The sequence below is a fragment of the Pan troglodytes genome, chromosome 5, assembly GCF_028858775.2.
Source record: "Pan troglodytes isolate AG18354 chromosome 5, NHGRI_mPanTro3-v2.0_pri, whole genome shotgun sequence".
NCBI classification, from domain to species: Eukaryota; Metazoa; Chordata; class Mammalia; order Primates; family Hominidae; genus Pan; species Pan troglodytes.
The window spans coordinates 166,173,716-166,198,242 of NC_072403.2; the positions used below are offsets into that span (position 1 = coordinate 166,173,716).

Below are 24,527 nucleotides of genomic sequence, written 5' to 3' on the forward strand. Positions count from 1 at the left end.
ACATATTCCTTAGTGCATGAAAAGTCTTGGCGACATTTTCATCAGTACACAGAGAAAACATCAAAGCAACATCACCAATGATATGGTTGGTTCTGCGTCCCTATCCAAATCTCACCTCGAATTGTAATCCCCACATGTCGAGGGAGGGACCTGATGGGAGGTGATTGGATCATGGGGGTGGTTTCCCCCATGCTGTTCTCATGATAGTGAGTGAGTTCTCATGAGATCTGATAGTTTAAAAGTGTTTGGCAGTTCCCACCTCACTCACTCTTTCTGCTGCCACCATGTAAGATGTGCCTTGTTTCCCCTTCGCCTTCCTCCATGATTGTAAAGTTTCCTGAGGCCTCCCCAGCCATGTGGAACTGTGAGTCAATTAAAATCTCTTTTCTTTATAAATTACCCAGTCTCTGATAGTTCTTTACAGAGGTGTGAAAATGGATTAATATAACCAACAATTCTTGGAAAGAACTTCATTTATTCTGAGATTTTTATCTTTGCTACATTTTGATGTTGAAATACATGCCTTCTTTTTAAAAAATGGTGACAGTACATATAAGCCTTTGTCTCTTTGTCTCTTTGTCTCTTTTCCTTTCTTTAATGTCCTATGTAGCAAAATAAAGATTCAGCAACTCTGTCTTGTTCCTCCATTTTTAACTTTATTGGCCAACAAAATCAAAAAATCTAGACTCCAGTACTCTACAGATCACCCTATATCTCCAACAGCAGACAAGATAGAGAAGGCATTTTATGGTTCAGTTGCATTACATCATCCTATGGGACATGCCTGTCAACATCAAGCATTCAAAACTCCAAGGAAGGCCAGGCGCGGTGGCTCATGCCTGTAATCCCAGCACTTTGGGAGGCCGAGGTGGGCAGATCTCTTGAGGTGAGGAGTTCAAGACCAGCCTGGCCAACATGGTGAAACCCCGTCTCTACTAAAAATACAAAAATTAGCAGGACATGGTGGCTTATGCCTGGAATCCCAGCTACTCGGGAAGCTGAGGCAGGAGAATCACTTGAACTCAAGAAGCGGAAGTTGCAGTGAGCCAAGATCACATGATTGTACTCCAGCCTGGGCAACAGAGTGAGGCTCCATCTCAAAAAAACAAACAAACAAACAAAACTCCAAGGAAGTGTCAGGAAGGTTGACAGAGAGAGGAAGCCAAAGAGCAAACTAGGATCTTCTTCAAAAACCCTCAGAATCATTGCAACTAATTCAGAAGAGTTGACCTTCTTCCAAATCAATATGGTCCCCAGGAAATTTGTAGATTCTGAGCTCTGAGTTTTGATGGGAGAAGCCAATATTTACCTAATGTGTACCCAATCAGTTCCATGCTAGACATGGATTGTCAGATAATCAATAAATACACTTTTAAGTAGCATGACATTAAAATCTCTAGTTAAGATACTAACTAATCACATATCTTCTCAATAATCATATACTGGCACGTACATAAAAAAAATCCATTCAGGAATATGTCAAGTACCTTGTAAACTGGTTACCTTACATCACTTAGATCTTTAATAACCAAGAGATCAAAGACCTATAATTTCAATAAAACCCTAGTTATCTAGAGGAGGGAATGCACTACCCCCAAATTGTCCAAATAAATGGCAGGAATAGTTTACTCGTTAGCAGGATCTACAAAATAAATATTAACAAAAATAGCCATTCTGGCCCAGTCCTGACACGTTCCCCTATTGTGAGCTATTTTAGTAAAACTCAACTTCTATGTGATCAACTTCCTTTTTTCGAAACAAGACCAAATAAGCTTTTCCTCTTACTCCTGCTGACTCTACTTTAAATTAGATTATAGCAAACTGGGCTATTTGAACAACAGACCATGTACACAGTTGCTACAGGACTGTCTGTAAGGTTTATTGAACCTCAAAACGCTGCTTAAAGTATCAAGACCTGTTAAATGAGCATTAGAAATATCTGTGAAGTGTCATCGTGTTTGTGCTATGACTCAAACACAGTGCAAATGCTCTCTCAATCCATTTTCTCTAGGCACCAGGCACCACTTATAAATTTCACTTTTAAATGGAGAAAAGAAGAATGAAGGGAAAAACAGAAATAGAAAGAAGAAACACGAAGACTTGGAGAAGAGGAAAAGGAAAATGAGAAAGTGACTACATATTCAGGTCAGGGGGAGTTTTCATTGGAAAAGAGATTGATAAAATACAAATCAAAGTGAACCTGGAGTTTAATTTCCAAGGATTCAGTATGAAAACACGCTTTATAGACCGTGTAGTGCTAAGGCATGGCTCATTATTTCTAACATTCTGGAGAAACCAATAGCCAACATCAAGCATAGAACTCTTAGCTCACTGCCTTCTGTGAACCATCTGTGCAACATACTCATAAAGCTCCCCACTGAAGATCAAATGAAAGCAGAAGGCAGTGCTAGTCTCTCCTCTCCGCCCCACCTCTACTGGTAAATATGAGCCCAACCTTCGGGTGTCTGTTCAAACACCAACTCCTCCAGGAAGCCTTCTCTGATAGTCTCGGGGCCAGGTAGGTGCTTTGCCTGGTGCTTCTGCGGTTATTTCTATCATAATAGGTGGAATATCATTTTGTGTATCAACTTACACAGTTGTCCCTTGAACAGTAGGGATTCAAGCTGCACAGGTCCACTTAAACACAGATATTTTCCAATAAATACAGTCAGCCCTCTGTATCCATGGATTCCAAATCCACGACTAAATGGGGATGAAGACAGCATTTGTGGGATGCGGGATGAGAAACTCAAGTATACAGGGAGCCGACTTTTTGTGTAGGTGGGTTCTGCAGGACCCACTGTGGGACTTGAGTATGCACAGACTTTGGTCTCCATGGGGTTCCTGGAACTAAACCCCCACAGATACCAAGGGATGACTGGATTGCAACTACTGATTGACTCTTCATCTTTTTGATGAGCTACCTGAGAACAGGCTGGTTTTAATCATTTTTCACCTCCATTTTTTGCCTCTTGTTTGACACATAATTGGTGACAAATTAATGACAAAGAATTGGCCAGAACCAGCTTTGTGAAGAAAAGCACCCCAGAGTTATTCAGCCTCTGGGGGAGGAGCTCCCTGAAATCCTCCATAAAGTTGCTGAGTGATTTATCCGAATCCCAGGATCAAGGGGTTATCGGTGCCAATTACAATGCAAATAGCCTGACAAAATGTTCTCATAACCTCAGATAAAAGTATTATTTTATTTAGTTAGTGATTAATAATTGTATGTGGTTTCATTCCTTTCAGAACACCTAGGTATTAAGTATTTTATATTTAAATGAGGAAATTAAAGACATTTCAAAAATCTTCGTTCTAGTTAAGAGACTATGATATGATTACATTAAAGATTAATATTGATTTTTCCTATTTTCTGTATAGGATAGTTTTAATTCTTGAAGAAGCATCATTCAAATGTTAGCCCTAAAATCCTTTTCTTGGAATTGTTTTTCAAACACAAGTTTGACATGGTGAAAAAATAGTTTAAAATGGCCACCCAAAGCCTGTAATTAGGCAGAAGTGAGTCAGCATAGAAATCTTAAGGAGTCAAAGTACATGGAAACAAAAAAGTCTAAACAAAACAAAACAAAACCAAAATGAGAAGAAAGGAAGAAAAGTACACAGCTTCCCTTTCCTTGTATTGGCCATATTAGCAAAAACAAAAAATAAACCAGTCAACTGTTGTTAAGCCCCAGGAAGTATCATGTTCGTATTTCTCCTATATGCCAGGAGAAGCATCACCCTAAATACCAGAAGACCTTGTAATAGTACACTCCTTCTCTGTCACTGACCTTCTGCATGACCTTGGGCAATGTGCTGACCGAAGATCTACTCATCACTGTGATCCTTAGTATCCATGTGACCTTGAAGAAGTCATTTTACCTGCAAGTACCATTCTAGTGGCTTCCTGCCTTATCACTGCCCCCGATCCCACCCCAGTCCATCCTCCAAACCACAGATAGAGTATTTCTAACACACACAAAAAGTCCACAATATTCCTCTGCAGAAAACCCTCTTATAACTGCCCATCTTAAGTAGAAAAATATCCATAGTATTCATTAGAGCTTAGAAGGTCCACATGAACCCCTAAGGACTCCTCCACCTGCATCTCCTCCCTCCTTCTCCACTCCTTTCTAGCCACACTGGCCTTCTTTCTGTCCCATCACCACATCTCTGGTCCCTTCTGCCAGAAAGGCTTCCCTGTGGATGTTGGGTGGACGGCCTCCTTCCCATTGCTTGGACCTCCACTGAAATATCACTTCTTCCACAGGGTCTTCCATGACAGAGCAGACAGAGCAGTATCCTATCCACTCCCAACCCCTGGCCACTCCCTAGCCCATTGCCCTACTTCATCTTCAGAGCATTTGTCAGTCCTTGAAGTAATTTGTTTGAATTATTACTGCATTGTCCCTCTTCCTCAACACAGAACTCAAGATGCTCAAGGGAGAAGACACCATCTAGTTCCATTCAGCATCCCTGTATTTTTTTTTTAATAAAAACAGCTTTATTAAAACATTGGCTAGGTGTGGAGGCTCATGCCTGTAATCTCAGCACTTTGGGAGGCCAAAACAGGTGGATCACTTGAGGTCAGGAGTTCAAGACCAGCCTGGCCAATATGGTGAAACCCTGTCTCTACTAAAAATACAAAAATTAGCTGGGCGTGGTGGTGCAAGCCTGTAATCCCAGCTACTTGGGAGGCTGAGGCAGGAGAATCACTTGAACCCGGGAGGCGGAAGTTGCAGTGAGCCGAAATCACACCACTGCACTCTAGCCTGGGCAACAAGAGTAAGACTCTGTTTCAAAATAAAAACATACACACACAAAGAAACACATCAATTTATTATGTATTATTATTTAATTAGTTACCTAACTAGTTAGTGTATATGCTGCTGAATTTGAGCAGCTGTGTATTGTAGAAATATTTCAGAGGACAATGAATAAACTGCAATTAGGACAAGGTGCACATTTTCCATTTTTGTTTACCCCAGGCTGCCACTTAAAATCAAATGCTATCATATTTGATTATTCCTTCCTTTCTAACACATCATAAAGTTTTGTATCTCCATGCTTCTGCTTGTGTTCCTCCAACTAGGATTACAATAGCAGACCCTTCGGAAACTCACCCAGATCCCCTTTACCTGGCTATGCTGCAGCCATCCCCAGCTGCTGCTAGGCCTGAAACTAATGGCTTACATCTGAGGCTTTTGCCAAAGGATTACCTTGGCTATCAAGAGATGCCAGGAGACTTTATTCTCAAAAGCTCTTCATGGCACCCCCATATTGGTAACAGTCCCTAGCACATGGTAAATACACAAAAATATTTATCAGCTGCCTGACTAACTCAAATTTATCAAGAGGGGCAAGTGATATCCCATAAAGAATATTCTTCATGAAACATAAGCAGCTTGCAAATGCTACTTCTGATAGCTATGTGTATTTCTCTGGAACCTGGCTTCCTCATTTGTAAAACTCATACAAGATTTCTGTGAGAGTCAAATGAAATCATTCTTCTCAAAGCCATGCAAAAGCACTAGACAAGTGGAAAGTAGTATATTTCTCATTCACATGGGGAAATATTTGTGGAACAAGAAATTTGTGGGGGTTGTGGATGAAGTCACAATAATCACTCACCCATCCATCTGTCCATTAAATGTTTATTTAGTTTCAAATGTGTGCTAGGCACAGTCATAAATGATGTGGGTAAATGAAAAGATATTGGGCACTGGCTCTGACTTTAAGAATTTAATAATTAGAGAAATAAACCAGATACACAAAATCTCTAATCAAAAGCAGATTGTGATAACAACATGAAAAAATCATCAAAAAAAGAAACACTATGGGAATACAGAGAGTTCAGAAGAGGGAAGAATTACCCTGACCTAGAGGACTAGAGATGTTCTCATGAAGGAATCTACATCTGAAGCTACCATTTTGAAAGATACTTAGAAGGTGGGATTGGGGTGGGAGTCAGGGGCAAGTGGTCCTGCAAGTGGAGAAACTTTATATCTACAGGTACAAGGGCAGGAACGTCTGGAACGCTTTTGGGAAACAGCAGGCCGTTTGTTGGGCTGACGATAAGGGCAAAATTGGCAGCAAGACTGCAATGGCAGCCTGAAGACAGCCCAAGGGCCTAAAATACCAAGCCAAAGACTCAGGAGTTAATTTAAGAAGCAATGAGAATTCACTGGAAGTTTTTGTGCAGGTGAATCAATGTGATCAGAACTGCATCTTAGGAAGACTAATTGGGAGGTGGTTTTTAGGAGGAGAGAGAGAGGGACTAGAGACAGGGAAAGAAAAATAGCCTGCTATTTCAATAACTCAGGTCAGGGCTAATGAGGGCCTCAACTAGGCAGTGGGAGCAGAAGGCAGGAGAGAGGCTGGGGGAGAGCCACCAGGCTGCGTGACTGACTGCCAGGAGAGCAGGCTGTGAATGAAGATGAGCTGTTAAAGCCAGAGGCAAAAATATAAACACGAATTTTAGCAAAGTCTTAAAATCAGTTAGATATTCAACCATATGGCTTACAATCATTTTTTGAAATCTTGAGGAGAAAGGGTGAATTTTTCTCTCTACCTTTTTCTTGTATATATAGTCACTGAGAATTTTTCACCCAACTATCCACTTGCATTTCTGTTCTTTCATTTAGTACAGATATTGAATAATCAAATGACTTTGGTAGACAACTGTTCAAGATATGTCTTGTTAAGATTAAATGTGAATTTCCAAAATTAATTTCACCTCCGTCTGTGTTTAAACTTTTTGGGGTTTTTTTTGTTTTTTTGTTTTTCTGTAAAGATGGGGTTTCACCATGTTGCCCAGGCTGGTCTTGAACTCTGGGGCTCAAGCCATCCACCCACCTTGGCCTGGTGGAAACTTTGACTTCCTCCTCTGTCGCTGGCCAAGGGCCACAGTTTGCAGGATTTATTTTTCCTTATTGCTTCTTTTGTTTATTTTAGCTGATTTTTTTTCCTCATTTCAATATTTAAAAAACTACTTCAGAAAAACATCAAAATATGAGGATTGTTGTGTTGAAATAATCTGCATAAGCTTCTAGAAGCTGGAATCAGAAATATTTATCTCCTCTCTTTGTCTCATATTTGAGCTGCCTATTTGATGGTCTACCTTCCAAACGGATTCAAAATCTAACCATTCCATTTCTCTGCCACCCCACTGCTATCCCCTGATGGAATCGCTGCCATCTTTTGCAATAGCTTACTGTATACCCTCTCTTAGTTTTCTGATTCTATGCCTACCTCCCACTTCCCAGTGTCTTTTGCACAGAGCAGATTGGTGGCTCCATTTGAAATGGAAGTTGATTACATCCCTCCTCTGCTCAAACCTTTCAAAGGCTCCCTAAAGTCCTTAACTGGCCCATATGCCCTCCACGATATGGCTACCACTATGCTTTGGCTTCATTTCCTACTACTCTCATCTTGGTTCACCCCACGTCAGCCACAGAGGGCTCCTTGCAGTACCACACGCCAAGGAGACCTTGACTCTCACTGTTCCCTTTGCTTGGAAAACTTTTCCCCCAAATATCCACTTGGCTGACTCTCACACCACCTTTCAAGGTTTCGCTCGGATCTTAGCTCTCAGTCGGACGTGTCCTGGCTCCTCTATTCTTTGCCACAACCCAATCTCTACCCCATCACGTCCTGACTCACTGGACTCCACTTCTGATGTAGCATATATTTTCCTTATTATGTGGATTTTTTATTAACAGTCTCCCTCAACTAGAGGTTTGGCTCCATGATGAACATGAATCACAGTCCACTTTATTCACTGATGTGTTCCAAGTATTTAGAATGCTGGCTCTCAATAAATACTTGTTGAATGAATGAATATGCCCAGAAGCATAGACCACGTTATCTCATGATGCTTTTTTAAAATTAAACTTGAAGGAAAAATACCTGGAGTAAATTTTTAGTGACTTTTATAGCTCTTAACTCACTTTGTAGCTTATAAAATTATCAGATTTGAAATAGAAATTTGGTTCTTTTTGCTCTTTTGTGAAACTAAAGGAATCACAGATAATGATTTCTCCAAATTGTCTTCCAGAGTGAAACTAAAAGACTCACATCTATTTGGAGCCTTTTCAGTAAGCCTGTTAAAAGCTGCCCACTTGCAACTTCTTTGAGAATAAATGGATGTTCTTTCCACTATCAACCCTCTGAAACCTTCTGAAGAAGGAGGAACATAACATAAAAACCTCTTCTTCACTGAAGGAAGATTTCCTGACATGTTCTTTATTATCTCGTGAAATGTCATTCAGCCCATTAGAAGCAGAAGTCCAAACTGGTTTCATTGTTTATCTTGACTCTATAGCTATTAGAATGATTAGACTGAATTAAATATTTTCAAGATTTTAAATTATTTTGAATTTTCCAAAATAGTATTATTTTATACTGTTGAGTTCATTATCACAAAATGGAAGTACATCACCCAAAATAAAATTTTAACCAAAAACTTGGGGAAAAAAATATTTTTGCCCCTAGGCTTGTATATGTAAGTCATCGCTAGCCTATACTGTATTGGGCCAAACACTAGCTCAATTCACTCTCTGCATAAAAGTTATGACTGAGTGCAGTGGCTTACGCTTGTAATCCTAGCACTTTGGGAGGCCAAGGTGAGTGCATCACTTGAGCTCAGGAGCCACAGACCAACCTAGAGAACATGGCAAAACCCTATCTCCACACAAAAAAAATTCACCAGGTATGGTGGTGCACACCTGTAGTCCCAGCTACTCGGGAGGCCGAGGTGGGAGGATGACCTGAGCCAGGGGTGAGGCTGCCTTAAGTTGTGATCACGCCACTGCACTCCAGCCTGTGTAACAGACTGAGACTGTGTCTCAAAAAAAAAAAAAAAAAAAAAAAAAGTTACTATATATTTTTTTTATTTCATCTGTTTAAATAAAAAGCCTAAATGTTAGTTTAACCAAGTGCCTTCCATGTCTGTTTTTCAGAAAGAAGAGAAAACAAAAACAAAATCTGTCTGTGAAATATGTGATCAGGAGGAACACATTCTGTTTCTAAGGGGGAAAAAAAATCTAACTGTTCAACATTTATCTGACGATTTCCAATATATTTCTTTAGAAAATGTTAGCATTAATGGCCTGCCAAAAAATGCTCAACTTAGAACTTCTAAAAAATAACATTTGATTGATGATTCAAAAAATTTAAAGATACTTCTGAGTTCAGTGACCTAACTTACTGGCTTCATGAGTATCCCTTCATTTATTTATTTTAAATCAAGTATTCCCTGAACTTCTATTGTGCATCAGGTTAGACTGTCATTATATAATGCAATTGAGCCATGACCCATTGTCTAAGAAGGCAATTTGGTTGCTTTTATTTCACCAGGGAGAGTTCTAGAAGGCCCTCCATGATATGGCTACTCGGTTGCTTTTATTTCACCAGTGTGTTCTAGATGCCTGACAATGCTCTTAGCAAAGTAACCTGAGATACTAGTTTGCCATTATAAAACTGAAAATGCCAGTATTTTACAACTAAATAATCATAAAAAGAGGTATATTGGTGGGCACAGTGTGAGGGAGAATGAACTTGAGGAAAAAATGGAGGGAGAACAACAAAACATTTGTATGTTACAGGTTAAAATAGGAGAGAGACACAGAAGCAGACATAGAGACAAAGACAGAGACAGAGAGAAACTTAGCAAAAATACATAATCCTCTCTTAAATCAACAACAAGGAACATTTTTTGAAGACCTATTCAATACAAAGTTGATAATGTCTTTAGAGGCATTAAAGGGTAAACTAATCAGAAAGTTGTCAAAAGCTGGGAAACATTGTAAGGTCTGAAGATATCATTAAGTTTGAATGATATAAAGAAAATAAAACCTTTTTCTAAAATCCAAAATTGATTTTTAAAAAGGAGAAGGATTACACTGGGGAGAAGCTATGAATATATTAAGAAAGAATAATATTATAAATGTAGTTCAAAAATTGTTCTAAATTTTACCATATTCAAAGTTTAATTTTATTTATATCTTGCTTACTTGTGGCTAATCATATTTAATAGATAGTTTAATAAACATTTATTCAACAATATTTATGTCTTTTCTTGGCTGCTAGCCAAATAAATTAGAAAATGACCACAATTCTCCACTGACAGTGTGAAAAAACAGTAGAGGTCATTATTTAAATAATCAATATAATACCTTAAATCCAGGAACTTGCAAAACACAATAAAGATAAAAACTATCACACTGAACAGAAATTCTGGCAGAAAAGGTCTGGTAAGTGAATGAGCTACTGTAACCTGTCAGAACCTGCCATCATTTGGGTCTATAATGGACAGGTGTCATGGTTCAGTAGAAACAGCATGTCCTGGCTGGGCGCGGTGGCTCACGCTTGTAATCCCAGCACTTTGGGAGGCCGAGGCAGGCGGATCATGAGGTCAGGAGATCAAGACCATCCTGGCTAACACGGTGAAACCCCGTCTCTACTAAAAATACAAAAAATTAGCCGGGCGAGGTGGCGAGCACCTGTAGTCCCAGCTACTCGGGAGGCTGAGGCAGGAGAATGGTGTGAACCTGGGAGGCAGAGCTTGCAGTGAGCCGAGATTGTGCCACTGCACTCCAGGCCGGGTGACAGAGCAAGACTCCATCTCAAAAAAAAAGAAAAAAAAAAAAAAAGGAAAAGCATGTCCTATAAAGCTAAACAGACTGGGATTCCCATCTCAGGCACTCACTGGACACTTGAGCATGCCATTCAACATCTCTGAACCTCAGTTTCCTTAACCATGAAATGAAGACAGGAATATCTACTTCCTCATAACCTAGGATAGGAAACAATTTTTGAAACCAGTGGGAAAAAAAGGCACTCACCGCAATGAAGGTGATGGATAAATCTGACATATTAAAATCAAGAACATGTGTTTACAAAGAGAAATTGTGGAACAGTTTAAAAAAGATTAAAAGTGACATTTGTTCACTTTTAATAGGTTGGTGCAAAAGTGATTGTGTTTTTTGCATTATTTTTCATAGCAAAAAGCAGAATTACTTTTGCACCAAACTATAGCTGTAGAGCTGACAAAGGACTAACACATAGAATAATAAATTAAGAAATCCTATCATTCATAAAGAAAAAGGAGGAAGAGGAAGCAGCTAAAAATGTAGGAAAGACTTAGACACTTCACAAAAGAGAAAGTTCTAATGGCTAACAAACATGAGAAGGTGCTTGGCCTCATTAAATGCAATGCATTAAATAAAATGCAAATTAAATCATACCACTTCCAGGGTTGCCTGGAGAATTAAAAGTTTATGCATTTAAAGCACCTACATACATCCTAGTACATGGTAGGTATAAAACCAAAAATCTCCTTCCCCAATGATCATTGTATGACCCTTCCTCGGGGCCATTACTGTAATGCTAAGAGCATCCATATATGAAGCAACTCTCCATAGACTTCACATTAATTAATAATGTGAACTTACATTTGGTGCTTCCAAAGCTTAGAATCAAATTTGAATTCCTCTCTAGTGAATACACAAATCACTCCATGTGCACTTTTAATGCACTAACCCCACTCCTGACTTCCTGCTCTCTTTCTGGCTCTCCTGTTTTCTTTCTGCTGTTTTTTCATCCTAAATTCATTTTGCATTGTTATAGTACATGCACATAGGCAAGGCATTTAAATTCTTCCTGAGAAAAAGTAGAACATAAATAAACACTGTCAAAGAAGTCTTTGCAAGCACTGGCCTGTCACCTAGAAGCCCTTTGCATCCTCATGAATCCTCTGAGTACGGTACATCTTCGGGTCACACACAAATATACCAAGTTTATCATACCACTGGGTTGCTATGGAGAAGGCTCAAAATCAGCACCCTGAAAATTGCACTTGCTCGTTGGCAGGTATCTTAATTTAGCCCATTCTAAAAATTTATTGGTCAAGCTACTTCCTACTCAATTGGAAGAAATGACATCCACATGTCTGATCGATGACCAACAGACTACTTATGTCGGTACATACCAAAGACTGAGTCTGGGAAGCGTGAGGAGGGGGTGGTGTCTCCGCAGCTATTTCAGGATCTTCCTGTTCACTTTCACTGTAACATTCTATAACAAAAATGAAAATGCTTAATGTTTTAACGCTGTCATCACTTATTCCATAATGCATGAGCAGAGGTTTATCTCCATCTGGCTATTGCAATTTCAATCCAATTCAGAAAGTTCATATCTAATGAACTACCTGGTAACTACCTGGTGCAAAGGAATTACATAAGAGGCAGAAACAAATGGCCAGTTCGGGGCTCCTGACCTCAAAGAGCATCCAATATGCAGGAAGAAGACAAACCGTAGCTTGGGGAAAATAAAATAATTCCTCAAAAGAGGTGTGAGTCATAATACCAAGAGAACACAAAATCAGTGGTGATTAATTTTGATTGTAGGAATCATAATGAATTGAAACTGGCAGGATCACTAAACTATCAATGGTGCACAAATTGTGAAGGGCAGTCTCTGGCTGAGGGAGCAGGCTGGGCCAAGTATGTGGAGACCCCTACAAGATATGGCAGAAAACGAAGCTAGAAGGTGGTGGAGGCCATGTCATAGAAGGCCTTACATACCAGGACAAGGAGAAGTTTTGTGTGTAGTTTTGTACTAACTCACAATCTATAAATAGACAATGGGTGCTTATTTTATGGAAAAGAGGACCAAGAAGATGGTTAGGACACCACCGATTTCATGGTATTGCACGGTACCCCTTTACTGTTTCAAATCAAGTTGCCACTTTTCCATTTCTAACTAACTCTAAGATTTTATGATTTTGTTATCAGAAGATATAACTCCCTGCTTCCAATTTCCAAGGCCTTTTGTGGTCTGGGCATTTCAGAAAGACTATGAGTTCAGTGGCCCTGGCAGCTAAATCCTCCCTCTTCTCAACACTAAGGTGTAATCACATCATTAAGAATTAGACTCCTGTAGCTTTTGAACCCTGAAAGCTACCGACTGAGCTAAAAATATGGCCTGTGTCCCAGTATGACCTTCAGGTTCCTGGTACAATCTTAGGGTAATTAGCCTCAGTACACACCTGGTGGAAATATTAAAATATCAGGGAGGAAATAGTGGGATGAAAGTTAACTGACCAGATCATGACGAGATCATGTCTATCAGTAAGAATTCCACAAGTGCAGCAATTAAACATTTGCATCGGTGACTGTTTGAGATGTCATGAAGCCCACAGCTGCCGGAGTGTGGGTGAAGTGTGAAAAGCATTCATAGCCAGCATGGGAAGCTCTATTCCATGTTGGTGAGTCTGTGTGAATACGTCTGTCTCCACATATTCTCAGATCATCTTAAATGCCAAAGCATGTTTCCTCAGGATCAGACTATTCATAGAACTTGACATTGTTTTTTCACCCTGTTTCAACCTGTTCTAATATTCTTGCTAAATTTTCAGAAATTTAAAATAGAACATACCTTCATCCTTTGTAGTGGATTCCTGATGGATTACAGCCGATCCAAGTTTATTTAACCACCTAAAATTCAAATAGAAAGCAAATGTTGACCAAAGAGATTAGCCCCCCACCCATTCACCTTCCCCCAGAGTTTGTTATGAAATTAGGTCATGATTCTACCATCAGTCTGCACATTTCCAGAAAGAGCATAAGTTTGTGCCATCGAAACCTAAGGCCTCTGGTTTCACAATACTTTCCATACTCAAGGTATCTTTTGCAAGGTAAGATGTGAGGTGGCCCATTACTCAGTTGGTTCATGAGGGCAGCTAAATTAGGTATTCCAAATATATGAACAAACACATCTTCTGTAATCCTGCATTTGAAATTTTTAGCAACCATCAAATCCTTTATCACTGGATTTAATAACTTGACTATTAAAGTTATTAGGTGTTACTCTTAATAATGTCTTAATAAGGTCAGTTTATTTTAGAAAAAATGTACGAAAAGATCATCCATTTAATCCAGGAATATTTTTATGTCAATCAGTAACAAAAATCTGGCTAGAATTTAACAGGTATTTTTAAACTAGAACAAATTTTAATTCCTTGAAGAATTTTATGTAAGGTAAAAATTGAAAATGCCCTATTTACCATTTTACTGGCAATGAATTCCAATTTAACATCAATAACAAAAATAGAACGAGACAGAAACTCAAACTTGGCTTATCACTGCAGACCACTGTAGTTCCTTCTCAAGGGTCTACTTAGGAACATATCTTGAAACACAAATTTTTAAAAGCTGGGACACAAAGTGTGTCTATGACATATACTCCTAACTATATAATTTTCTACTTATTGGGAGGATCTTGCTTATTTCTGTACCTATTTTGAGACAGGGAAAATCCGTGCTACATGTTTATCAATTCATCTATGCTTTTGATGTCTTCCAGTCTCTCATGGGCAATGAACAAGCCATGAACAATTCAGCATACTACACTTGCACTAAGCCATAAATATTGCACCTTCCCACCTGTATAACTGTCAGATAATTAGGAATCCTTACGCAACCCTCAACCTGCCATGGTCTTGTTGTACCTGTTATTTTTGAATAGAAAATATATAACAAATTCAATGCCGGGAGCGGTGGTTCATGCCTCCCAGCACTTCAGGAGGCCAAAGCGGGTGGATCACCTGAGGTCAGAAGTTCAAGACCAGCCTGACCAACATGGAGAAACCCCGTCACTACTTAAAAAAATACAAAATTAGCCGGGTGTGGTGGCGGAAGCCTGTAATCCCAGCTACTCGGGAGTCTGAGGCAGGAGAATCACTTGTACCTGGGAGGTGGAGGTTGCAATGAGCCGAGATCATGCCATTGCACTCCAGCCTGGGCAACAAGAGCGAAACTCCATCTCAAAAATAAATAAATAAATAAAATTTTAAAAAATAAACAAAATAGGAGTTTCTAAAGATCAAAGATGAGCTCCAGCCTTTGTTAAGAAATCACCTTCAGCACCATAATAATCACAAACTCCTTAGTGGCCACTTAAAATTGGACCAATAAAGAGCCCAGATATGAAACAGGAACCCAAAAATGTATATCAAGTCTCAACAGGATAACAGGCAAAATAAAGGAACAGAAATTTACAGAGAAATCAAATAGCTAGACAATATGCGAAAAAAATTTCTCAGCCTCAATAGTATTTTGAGAAATGCACAATCAAACACAGGAAAATATTTTCACCACTGGATTGGAAAAAACTTAAAAATATTATTGATTTCAAGTATTTAGCAGGAAACAGAAAAAGAAGCCTTGTCACCTTTTGTTGAATTAAACATGAAAACTGATACAGCCAATTCTGAGCAGGCAATTTGATGATAATATTAAAAATTTAAATATCCATCCCCTTCACCCAACAATTCCAATCATAAATATCAATCCTATAGAAACACACTTTCATATACACAAATGTGGCAGAATGTTCACTGCCAACAAGGCTTGTAATGGCAAAAAGAAAAAACATTAATAAGAAAATGGATAAATAAATTATTGATTCTATCAACACTGATTCTATCAATTTCCTGTTATAATGAAGCTAATGAGAGGACTAAGAGGGGGGTGGGGGTTGGTTGTAATGATCTGGAAAATATATGAACAAATTATGAACAAACATATCTTCTGTAATTGTGCCTTTGAAATTACAAATTTCCAAATTGGTAATGGAAATCTGTATAAAATGGAAAACCCTCATATACTCTTAATTGAGAAGATCAAGCATAGAATAGTATGTTTAGCCTGATCCACTGTACTTCAAAAACGATATGTTTTTGTATGTGCATGAATTGGTATGCATAGAAAAGTGTCAGGAAGAATATGATTTTACTGTTTAAAGTGATGGCCGGGCCCAGTGGCTCACACCTGTAATCCCAGCACTTTGGGAGGCCGAGGCGGGTGGATCATGAGGTCAGGAGTTGGAGACCAGCCTGACCAACATGGTGAAACCCTGTCTTTACCAAAAATACAAAAATTAGCCAGGCGTGGTGGCACACACCTATAATCCCAGCTACTTGGGAGGCTGAGGCAGGAGAATCGCTTGAACCCAGGAGGCAGAGGTTGCAGTGAGTTGAGATTGCACCACTGCACTCCAGGCTGGGCGACAGAGTGAGACTCTGTCTCAAAAAAAACAAAAGAACAGGGTAACCTCTTCTTCCCCTAAGTGGCCTGAGGTGATCTGTGAAAATGGTTTGCTATTCACCTGACCCAAAAAACCCCATAAAACCATGCAAAAAAGATTTGAAGAGGTTCAAATCTTTGTGTTCACTTTAAGAACACCTGTGAAATTCCCTAGGCTATCAAAGGTATGCATATATGAAAAGCCACCAAGTTATCTGAAAGATGTCACTTTACGGAAACAATGTGTACCATTCCAGCCTTCCAAGGGTGGAGTTGGTAGGTATGCACAGGCCAAACAGTGGGGCTGGACACAGGGCTGGTGGCCCAACAAGAATGCTGCATTTTTCCTGCACATGTTTAAAAGTGCAGAGAGTGATGCTGAATTCAAGGGTTTAGATGTAGATTCTCTGGTCACTAAGCACATCCAGGTGAATGAAACACCCAAGATGGGCCACTGTACTTTCAGAGCTCATGGTCGGATGAATTTATATATGAGCTCCCTCTGCCACATGGAGATGATCCTCGCTGGAAAGGAATAAATTGTTCCTAAACCACAAGAGATGGCTGCATGGAAAAAAAAAAAAAAAGTGTCCCATAAGAAACTGAAGAAACAAAAACTCATGGCACGAGCATCGATTCAGCATAAAATAAATGCAAATGAAAGCACACACACACACAAAAATAGTGGTTAGCCCTAGGGAGGGTAGTTGAATTAGAAAGTGAGGTGAGGATATAGGAAATCTTTTGCTTTGTCTGACACGAATACGTTTTATGTATTATTAACTAAAATAAGCATTTAAAAGTTCATTTTTTAAAACTGACCAGGCAAAACATAACAATTTCATGGTTCACTTTTTAAAATACCACAATAACAATTTTTAGCTTATACCTTAGTTCATAATTGTATAAGTTTATTCTCCCCCAAAAAAGCATCTAAAAGTGAAATAGGGAAAATTTTTTTTTAAAGAGACAAAAAAATTGTTTTCACTTGAGTGTCTGAAACAAGAAAAGGCATTTCTAAGCTCCTCTCCCAAACATGGAAATAGAGCAAAATAGAAGACTGTTGACAATAAAGAAAATATTTCTCTCAGCCCTTACCCAAAACTTGTAACCTTTTCATTACAACCATTAGTTACTTGCTGTGAAAAACTGGTGATGTTTAGAATCTTGTTTGACTGTTTTCTTTCTAGGATCCACTGGCTTAGAGTACCTTCTTTGCTGAGAACTTTTTTTAAAACATCATGGCAGCAGGAAAACATCTATCTGTGGCTAAGTAGATGGATGCACTAAAGGACTTATATTTACATAAAAGAAAATGACAGATGTTTCCTGGGAGTTTGTTGTATATTAACTTGACGTGAATGTGTGTGTTGGAGGAGAACAAGTTTTAAGAAATTGATGTACAAAACAAGAGCATTCTTCCCACAGTGTCTGAGAAAGGCAGCTCCCGTCTTCGCTGAGAAACGAACTCTTTCATTGCCCTTAATTACTTACCCCTGTACTTTTAAATTGAGACTCACTACAGAACATGCGGAGTTTCTACTAAACTTAATTACATTTCCCTTCATCGTCCCTGAGAGAAATGCCACTATCCAGAAATGCAGTTGCCCAGGGAGAGGAACTTCTAAAACAAGGACTCATCACTGCAAACGCTACCCACTCCCTCCCCCACACCTCTCATCTTACCAAGTAATACCCAGATACATTATTTCCTGGCTTAAACCGGCTGCATCAGTAAGAAGGGAAGTTCTTCATGTGTTATTGCAAAGTAAATCTCTATCATCTGCATAATCTTGTGGGAGAAGGGAGAAGTTGCATTGTTGGCTACTAAAAAAGTCATTTTTAGAATAATGAAACTCTATAATGATATTATAAACATGAGAAGTTATTATAAATTTCAGGCCCAGACAAAATGGACCATTTAGCCGGATGGACAATTTTCAAGTCTAAAGGTCACTGACAGATTCAAAAACATGGGGTCCAGACACCTTAAGTTCAAATTTCAATTTGCATCTTCTTTGTAAGCTGGAAAGATAACCCCTAAAAGAATTTCAAGTAAAATGAACAGATCTTCATAGCATAGATAGGCGGTAAGATCTTGACGTTGATAACTGTGAAAGACTTTGATTTCACAGCCAACAGGATGAAGTATTTATATCTACCCATGCAACTCTACTTACCATTAGATAGGTTTCTGCAAAGGGAGAACATAAAATTGGAAGATAAATAAACTGGAAATGTAAATAAACACTGGGGCGGTGAGGAGGGGGATCTGGGATTTACAGAGCAAACCTGCATGAAATACAGCGGATTCAGATAAACATGGAAGGGTCTCACACTTTCATTGGTTTAAAAATGCACCTTACTGTGTAGGAGGAGAAATTCACTAGGTAACAAACAAAGCACTGAGAAGCAATTGTTTCTCTGCTACTCTGTCTCACTCACCTCTTGCTGGAGAGAGGAAAACTACTTGCAAGGAATCAGCCACAGAATGAGTGGGAAGGACGGGCCAAGGATGGAAGCTGGAGCTACAAGGCACTTTTAAAGAAAAGCCAGGACAGCAGGAGGTATTGGGCGGGGGAGAGGCGGGCAGCACTGTTTCACCACCATTCAAGACCAGAAAAGACCATTTGGGATGAACTGAGGCTCAGCGGCGGACTGACCTCACTATCACAGGGCTCCAAGTGCTAGCGGGCGAGACCTTGTGCCTTCCACATCCCACTTACACAGCAAGGGCTTTGCTAACCAACAAGATTTAGCAACTGATGCAAATAAAAAAAAATAAGTAAAGATCTTTGATGTGGAGATTTGAACATCCTCTCCATTCGTGTATCTGTTCTTATTTTTCTCAGATGCTTAAGAAAACCAAGGGGGAAAAAAAAGCTAAAACTAGAAAAAGGACAGAAACAACTTCTCTCTTTGTCCAAGTAAATCAAAGCTTTGTTTGGAAGACTCAACTGTCCGTTCCTTGCCTTGTTATTTCTAACACAGAGCTTCCCGACTTTCTACAGTACAAAGCCATTCTGTCCTCATCCGGAGGGTGATGCTGGGGAGGTGAGGATAGGGGACAGATGAGAGTCCTTCTAGCTGGACAGAGCTGAGCGGATACCTGTAAGGAGTGTGTGTGTGTGTGTGTGTGTGTGTGTGTGTGTGTGTCCATGCACATGTTTGGTGAAAGGCAGTTGCTTTTTTTCTTCATGTTTCTAGAGCAAGAGAGCAATGAGAAGTACATAGGGCAGATAGGTAAGGAAATCATTATAAGTAAAACAGGTTAAGTGTAAGCTCTGTGAATGGAGGAATTATGTGTGGTTTTTTCATTGCCATTGCCCACCATCTGCTGCAATGGGGCATGTGGTAGGCGTTCCATTAACATATTTTCAATTGGTCATGTGAAATAATAAGAGACACTAAGAATTCTGAGAATAGGGCTAAATCAAATAGAATGCCTTCTGATATCTCCAATCAGCACCTCAAATACAGCCTGATTCAAATAGCCATTGTTGACCAGGTGCGGTGGCTTACGCCTTAGTTCCAGCACTTTGAGAGGCCGAGGTGGGTGGATCACTTGAGGTCGGGAGTTCGAGACCAGCCTGGCCAACATGGTGAAACCCTGTCTCTACCAGAAACACAAAAAATTAGCTGGGCATGGTGGTGCACGCCTGTAACTTGGGAGGCTGATGCAGGAGAATCATTCGAACTCAGGATGCAGAGGTTGCAGTGAGCCGAGATCGCATCACTGCACTCCAGCCTGGGCAACAGAACAAGACTGTCTCAAAAATAAATAAATAAATAAATAACAGCTATTGTGATCACACCTGACTCTAAACCATTAGGAATGGTGTAGGGCAGGTTGTACTCTGCACACAGCCCACTTATTATCACAGATCACCCTGGAAATGGAGCTAGGGATCTACAATTTTAAGTTTGATGTACTCCGAGCAAAGGCGTTTTGCAATATGTTCAGGACAATACACGGAGAGGTGATAAATACGTGAATCATCACGATAATCACACAGCATATATTAAACGCTATAGCAATATTTTGCATGTAGAATTCCGAAAGCTGCAAGATCAGTTACATAATACTTTCAAGCTTCTCTCCTTGTGATGCTGATTCTCCTTTTAACATGTTCTTTTAATGACTTCTGTCCACTCCTTTTTCAACTTAGTGGTTCCCTGAAATAGCCACTTTGATACATGTAATTCTCCAAACTGTTTCCAAATACTAGAGAAGAAAGCACGAAGGCATTGTAACTGCTAAATAAATTAATCCTTAAAGTAACAGAAATAAAATAATAATTGATATGGACATATGATTAAAATTCCAGTACCAGACCAAAGTTAAGTATATTCCCATTAAGGATGGGGTTTACCAGTTTCCTCTACTTACACGTTCATTTCCTGCACATTCTCAGCTGCAAAATAAAAGGTCTTGATCTGTGGATGGCTGATCTTAAAAGCACTTGAAGGAGGAAAAGCACAAACACATAAAAAATTAGTGTTTATAGTCAACAATGGGTCCGAAAGTAAATCAGTAAAATACAAGCTTTGTAAACTTGTCTGCTTTCTTTGTAAATTTACAAAAAATAATTTAGTAATATTAGATACCTATTGTCTAGTCTCTATTTCATATAGAGAACTAAGAGTCAATTTTTTATGTCAGAACATCCAGAACAGGGCTGAGTCTTAGCTGGTCAGTAGTTTCCATTTAAAACATATAGGTATGGCCAGGCACGGTGGCTCACGCCTGTAATCCTAGCACTTTGGGAGGCCAAGGCGGGCAGATCACGAGGTCAGGAGATCGAGACCATCCTAGCTAACATGGTGAAACCCCGTCTCTACTAAATATACAAAAAAATTAGCCGGGCATGGTGGCGGGCGCCTCTAGTCCCAGCTACCCGGGAGGCTGAGGCAGGAGAATGGCATGAACCTGGGAGGCAGAGCTTGCAGTGAGCCGAGATCATGCCACTGCACTCCAGTCTGGGTGACAGAGGAAGACTCCGTCTCAAAAAACAAATAAATAAATAAAAAATAAAACATATAGGTATATCCTCTTCCTTTCACTTGCTAACTGCTTTGCTATAAAGATACAATAAATTCAATTTTAAAGTGATAGAAATAACACTTCAAAATATTCAGAACAACTACTTCAAGCAAGGTATTTCTTCACTTTCAATCAAATATACAGAAGAATTTTTATAGGAGAATAATCAGGTATGGAACGTCCACTCTGCAGCAACACATCAGAAATCTTATTCAAGGCACCCTTTGTTAGTAAAGGGAAATAAGAAATAGATTTTAATATAAAAGAAAAGCAGAAAACATTGAAGATAACAAATGAGAAGGGCTTCCACTTTACCCTTTAGGCAGGAAGTCCTGCAGCACAGCACAGGCCAGGGTTTTTGTAAATAGCCAATCCTTTTCAAACCACAAGAATCAACACTGGACATGTGCAACCACACCACAGAGGCAAAGACTTAAAGCTAACACCAGTTTACTAACCTTGTTAAAAGAAAACTACTCAATTGCTGCAACTAGTCACATAGGACAAAAAGGAAGGCCCCTTTCTGATAAGACTGGAAAAGATGTCAAAGGTAGAAGAAATAATAAGAAAAAGGTGAAAATGGACACATACGCAAAATATAGCAGACTGCTATCATGGGAGGAGCACTTGAATGAGAGTCTATAGATACCTGGGTTTACAGCCAGCCCGCTCATGAGATCTAAGCAGGTCACAAACTCTTTGGGCTGTTTCCTTCTCAGGAAAACCAGGACCATGAGCTGGTAATTTTTTTTGATCCCTGTCAGTGCTCAAATCTTTTGGATTTAAATTAGATCAGAGTGTAATCTCCAAGCTTAAGACATCTCAGAAAATTCAATTCCAAGTGTGCATCTGACAACTCCATGAACTAAGAAAGAAAAGCTGGTCTTGCTGGCGTATCTGCAACTCGGGTGAGTCCTATTTAACTGCTTGTTCTTTTCTTTACTAGAACCGAAGCTTGACATCTGACCTCCCTGCCAGTCCTGGAGGGGGTTTATTCCATCACAGACACAGTCATCAACAACAGTCCATGCCAAGGCTTCGTGGGGGTTTTAAAATCCATCTGCTCCACAAAACGAAATTCCAGAAAATGAGAGGTTAAATGCTTCTATTTCTATGTAGGGTGCCAACCCATAATGCTTCAAATTCTCAGACATTCCGATGTTACCTTCACTCACTTCTAAATCACCATATCCCTTGGTGAACATTATGAAGAGATAGTATCCTGGCTCAGAGTTTTGTGGAAGATGAGAGACAACTTACTGCTTTTTCTTGCATTCGGATGCTCTTTCCACAGTGAAATCAGGCAGGTTGACAAATCCATCAGCTTTCTCTGCCTGAAACAAATATATACCACAAATAGGAATGAATGCATCAATCCTGGGGATTAGTGCATTGAGATCATATACATGGAATAGGGATGGTATAAATGAAATGAGGGAGAATCAAGAGATACCAACCACCCTGAATCACCATGGAGGTGTCCCAGATACACAGCTCATGAGAAAGATTAATGTTATCCTGATAAGTCACCCAGAATCTTTCCAAGAGAAGTGACATGACATGACACAGCTTAGGGATGGTCACCATATGGCAGGCTTAGGACCTGTCTCCACCGGCTTCCTGTCTCTGTGGAAAACATAGCTAACCCAACAGAGTCATGTCTGCTGAGCCCATCAGCATCCACAGCATCTTCTATTCCTACGACTCTAGTCAGCTAGCACGCAGGAAGAAACCTAACTAGCATTCTTGATATATATGGTGCCCAGAGCCCTGGAGTTAGCAAATCTACATTCCTATCATGGATTGACCACTTACTGGTTGTTGTGACTTAAATGAGCTCAGATAAATAAAACTGCTAAGAGTCACTCAACAAACATTATTTCCTCTCCCAAGTCTGTAGGCAGGGCCTTGGGGATTAAATCACAGAGCTACATCTTTCAGAACCTCAGTCCCACCATTGATTTCTGGGAATTCTTTCTACAAAGAAAAGACTGCATAAGAAAATTATATTTATGAGGACGTAGCATAAATGTCACTTTACATCACCAAAAACATGTATAGGAAATATAATCACTGTCCCACCTCTCTAAGAATTTGTTAATCTGTGTTTTACAAATAAAGTTTAACTGAGCCACAACAAAGCTAGATTGTTTGTCACCCATAGAACTCAAATCTTCTTTCATCTACACTGGTGTCTCTGAGTAGAGAAATAGAATCTACAAGATTAAACATAAATGAGTCTGTGGTTATTGGGAGATGAGTAAAAATTGATTTTGAAAATACAATCTTAATTTTACAAGTCAGCTAGCTATTAAGTTAGTGCCATGGGTGCTTTTAGTTTACTTGATCATTCTGCTCTTTCCTTTATTGCCAACTAGAGTGCAACTTGCATTCTTTTCTTCAGAAAAATTAAACTGTGAGGCATCCAACCCTATGCCCATCTTCTCTCTCTTATGTGACTCAACTTATCTAAATTCTTCACCTGAAATGCCTTCCTCTTATAAGATTCAAAACTCAAGGCTGGGTGCAGTGGCTCATGCCTGTAATCCCAGCACTTTGGGAGGCTGAGGCGGGTGGATCACTTGCGGTGAGGTGTTCACATTCAGCCCAGGCAACACGGTGAAACCCCATCTCTACTAAAAATTCAAAAAATATTAGCTGGTCATGGTGGTGGGCCCCTGTAATTTCAGCTACTTGGGAAGCTGAGGCAGGAGGTTAGCTTGAACCTGGGAGGTAGAGGTTGCAGTGAGCCAAGATCGTGCCACTGCACTCCAGTCTGGACAACAGAGTGGGACTCTGTCTTAAAAAAAACAAACAAACAAAAAAAAGAGATTCAAAACTCAATTCTAATGGGCACTCTCTTCTTTAAACATTATATATGCATATGTGTGTTTATACAGAGTGAATATGTATTCATTCATATGTATATTATATATATGCAGCTTCTCTCTTGACAGCCTTCTTAATTACTGGATGCTGATTCTCGAAGAGAATATAAGGTATTCAAAGAATACAGACTAAGTCAACTTTCTGTACAATGCACAGTGCTTCCTGTGGATTCTCAGTCAGCCTTACAAAAAAGTATAGTTTTGAAAAACTATGTTAGGTCCCATCAATTCCACTTTTAGATCTACAGACTGAGTATCCCTTATTTGAAATGCTTGGAGACTGGAAGTGCCTTATATTTCAGAATTTTTCTGATTTGGGGATATTTGCATATACAAACAAGTCAAGTATCCCAAATCTGAAAATCCAACACCCAATGAATACACCCTTTGAGCATCATGTTGGTACTCAAAAACTTTCAGATTTTGGAACATTTTGGATTGGATTTTTGGATTATGGATGCTCAACTGTATGCCCAAAGGAATTGAAAAAGGGTACTCAAATACATGTGC

At 39.5% G+C, this 24,527-nt stretch overlaps 1 protein-coding gene across 12 annotated transcripts in view; it reads right to left on the minus strand.

The window, feature by feature from the left end:
• IPCEF1 (interaction protein for cytohesin exchange factors 1) overlaps positions 1 to 24,527 on the minus strand; it is a 202,004-nt gene that overhangs the window by 46,324 nt on the left and 131,153 nt on the right. For all 12 annotated transcript variants that reach the window (XR_010158231.1, XM_009452260.5, XM_063813585.1 and 9 more), the window contains 4 exons: positions 22,390 to 22,463; positions 20,476 to 20,547; positions 13,438 to 13,496; positions 11,990 to 12,075 (listed from right to left, as the gene is read on the minus strand). Coding sequence is in view for 11 of the 12 variants with exons in the window: in XM_009452260.5 (XP_009450535.2) it covers positions 11,990 to 12,075; positions 13,438 to 13,496; positions 20,476 to 20,547; positions 22,390 to 22,463 (291 nt within the window). In the remaining variant the exon portion in view is untranslated. The remainder of the gene's footprint in view (positions 1 to 11,989; positions 12,076 to 13,437; positions 13,497 to 20,475; positions 20,548 to 22,389; positions 22,464 to 24,527) is intronic.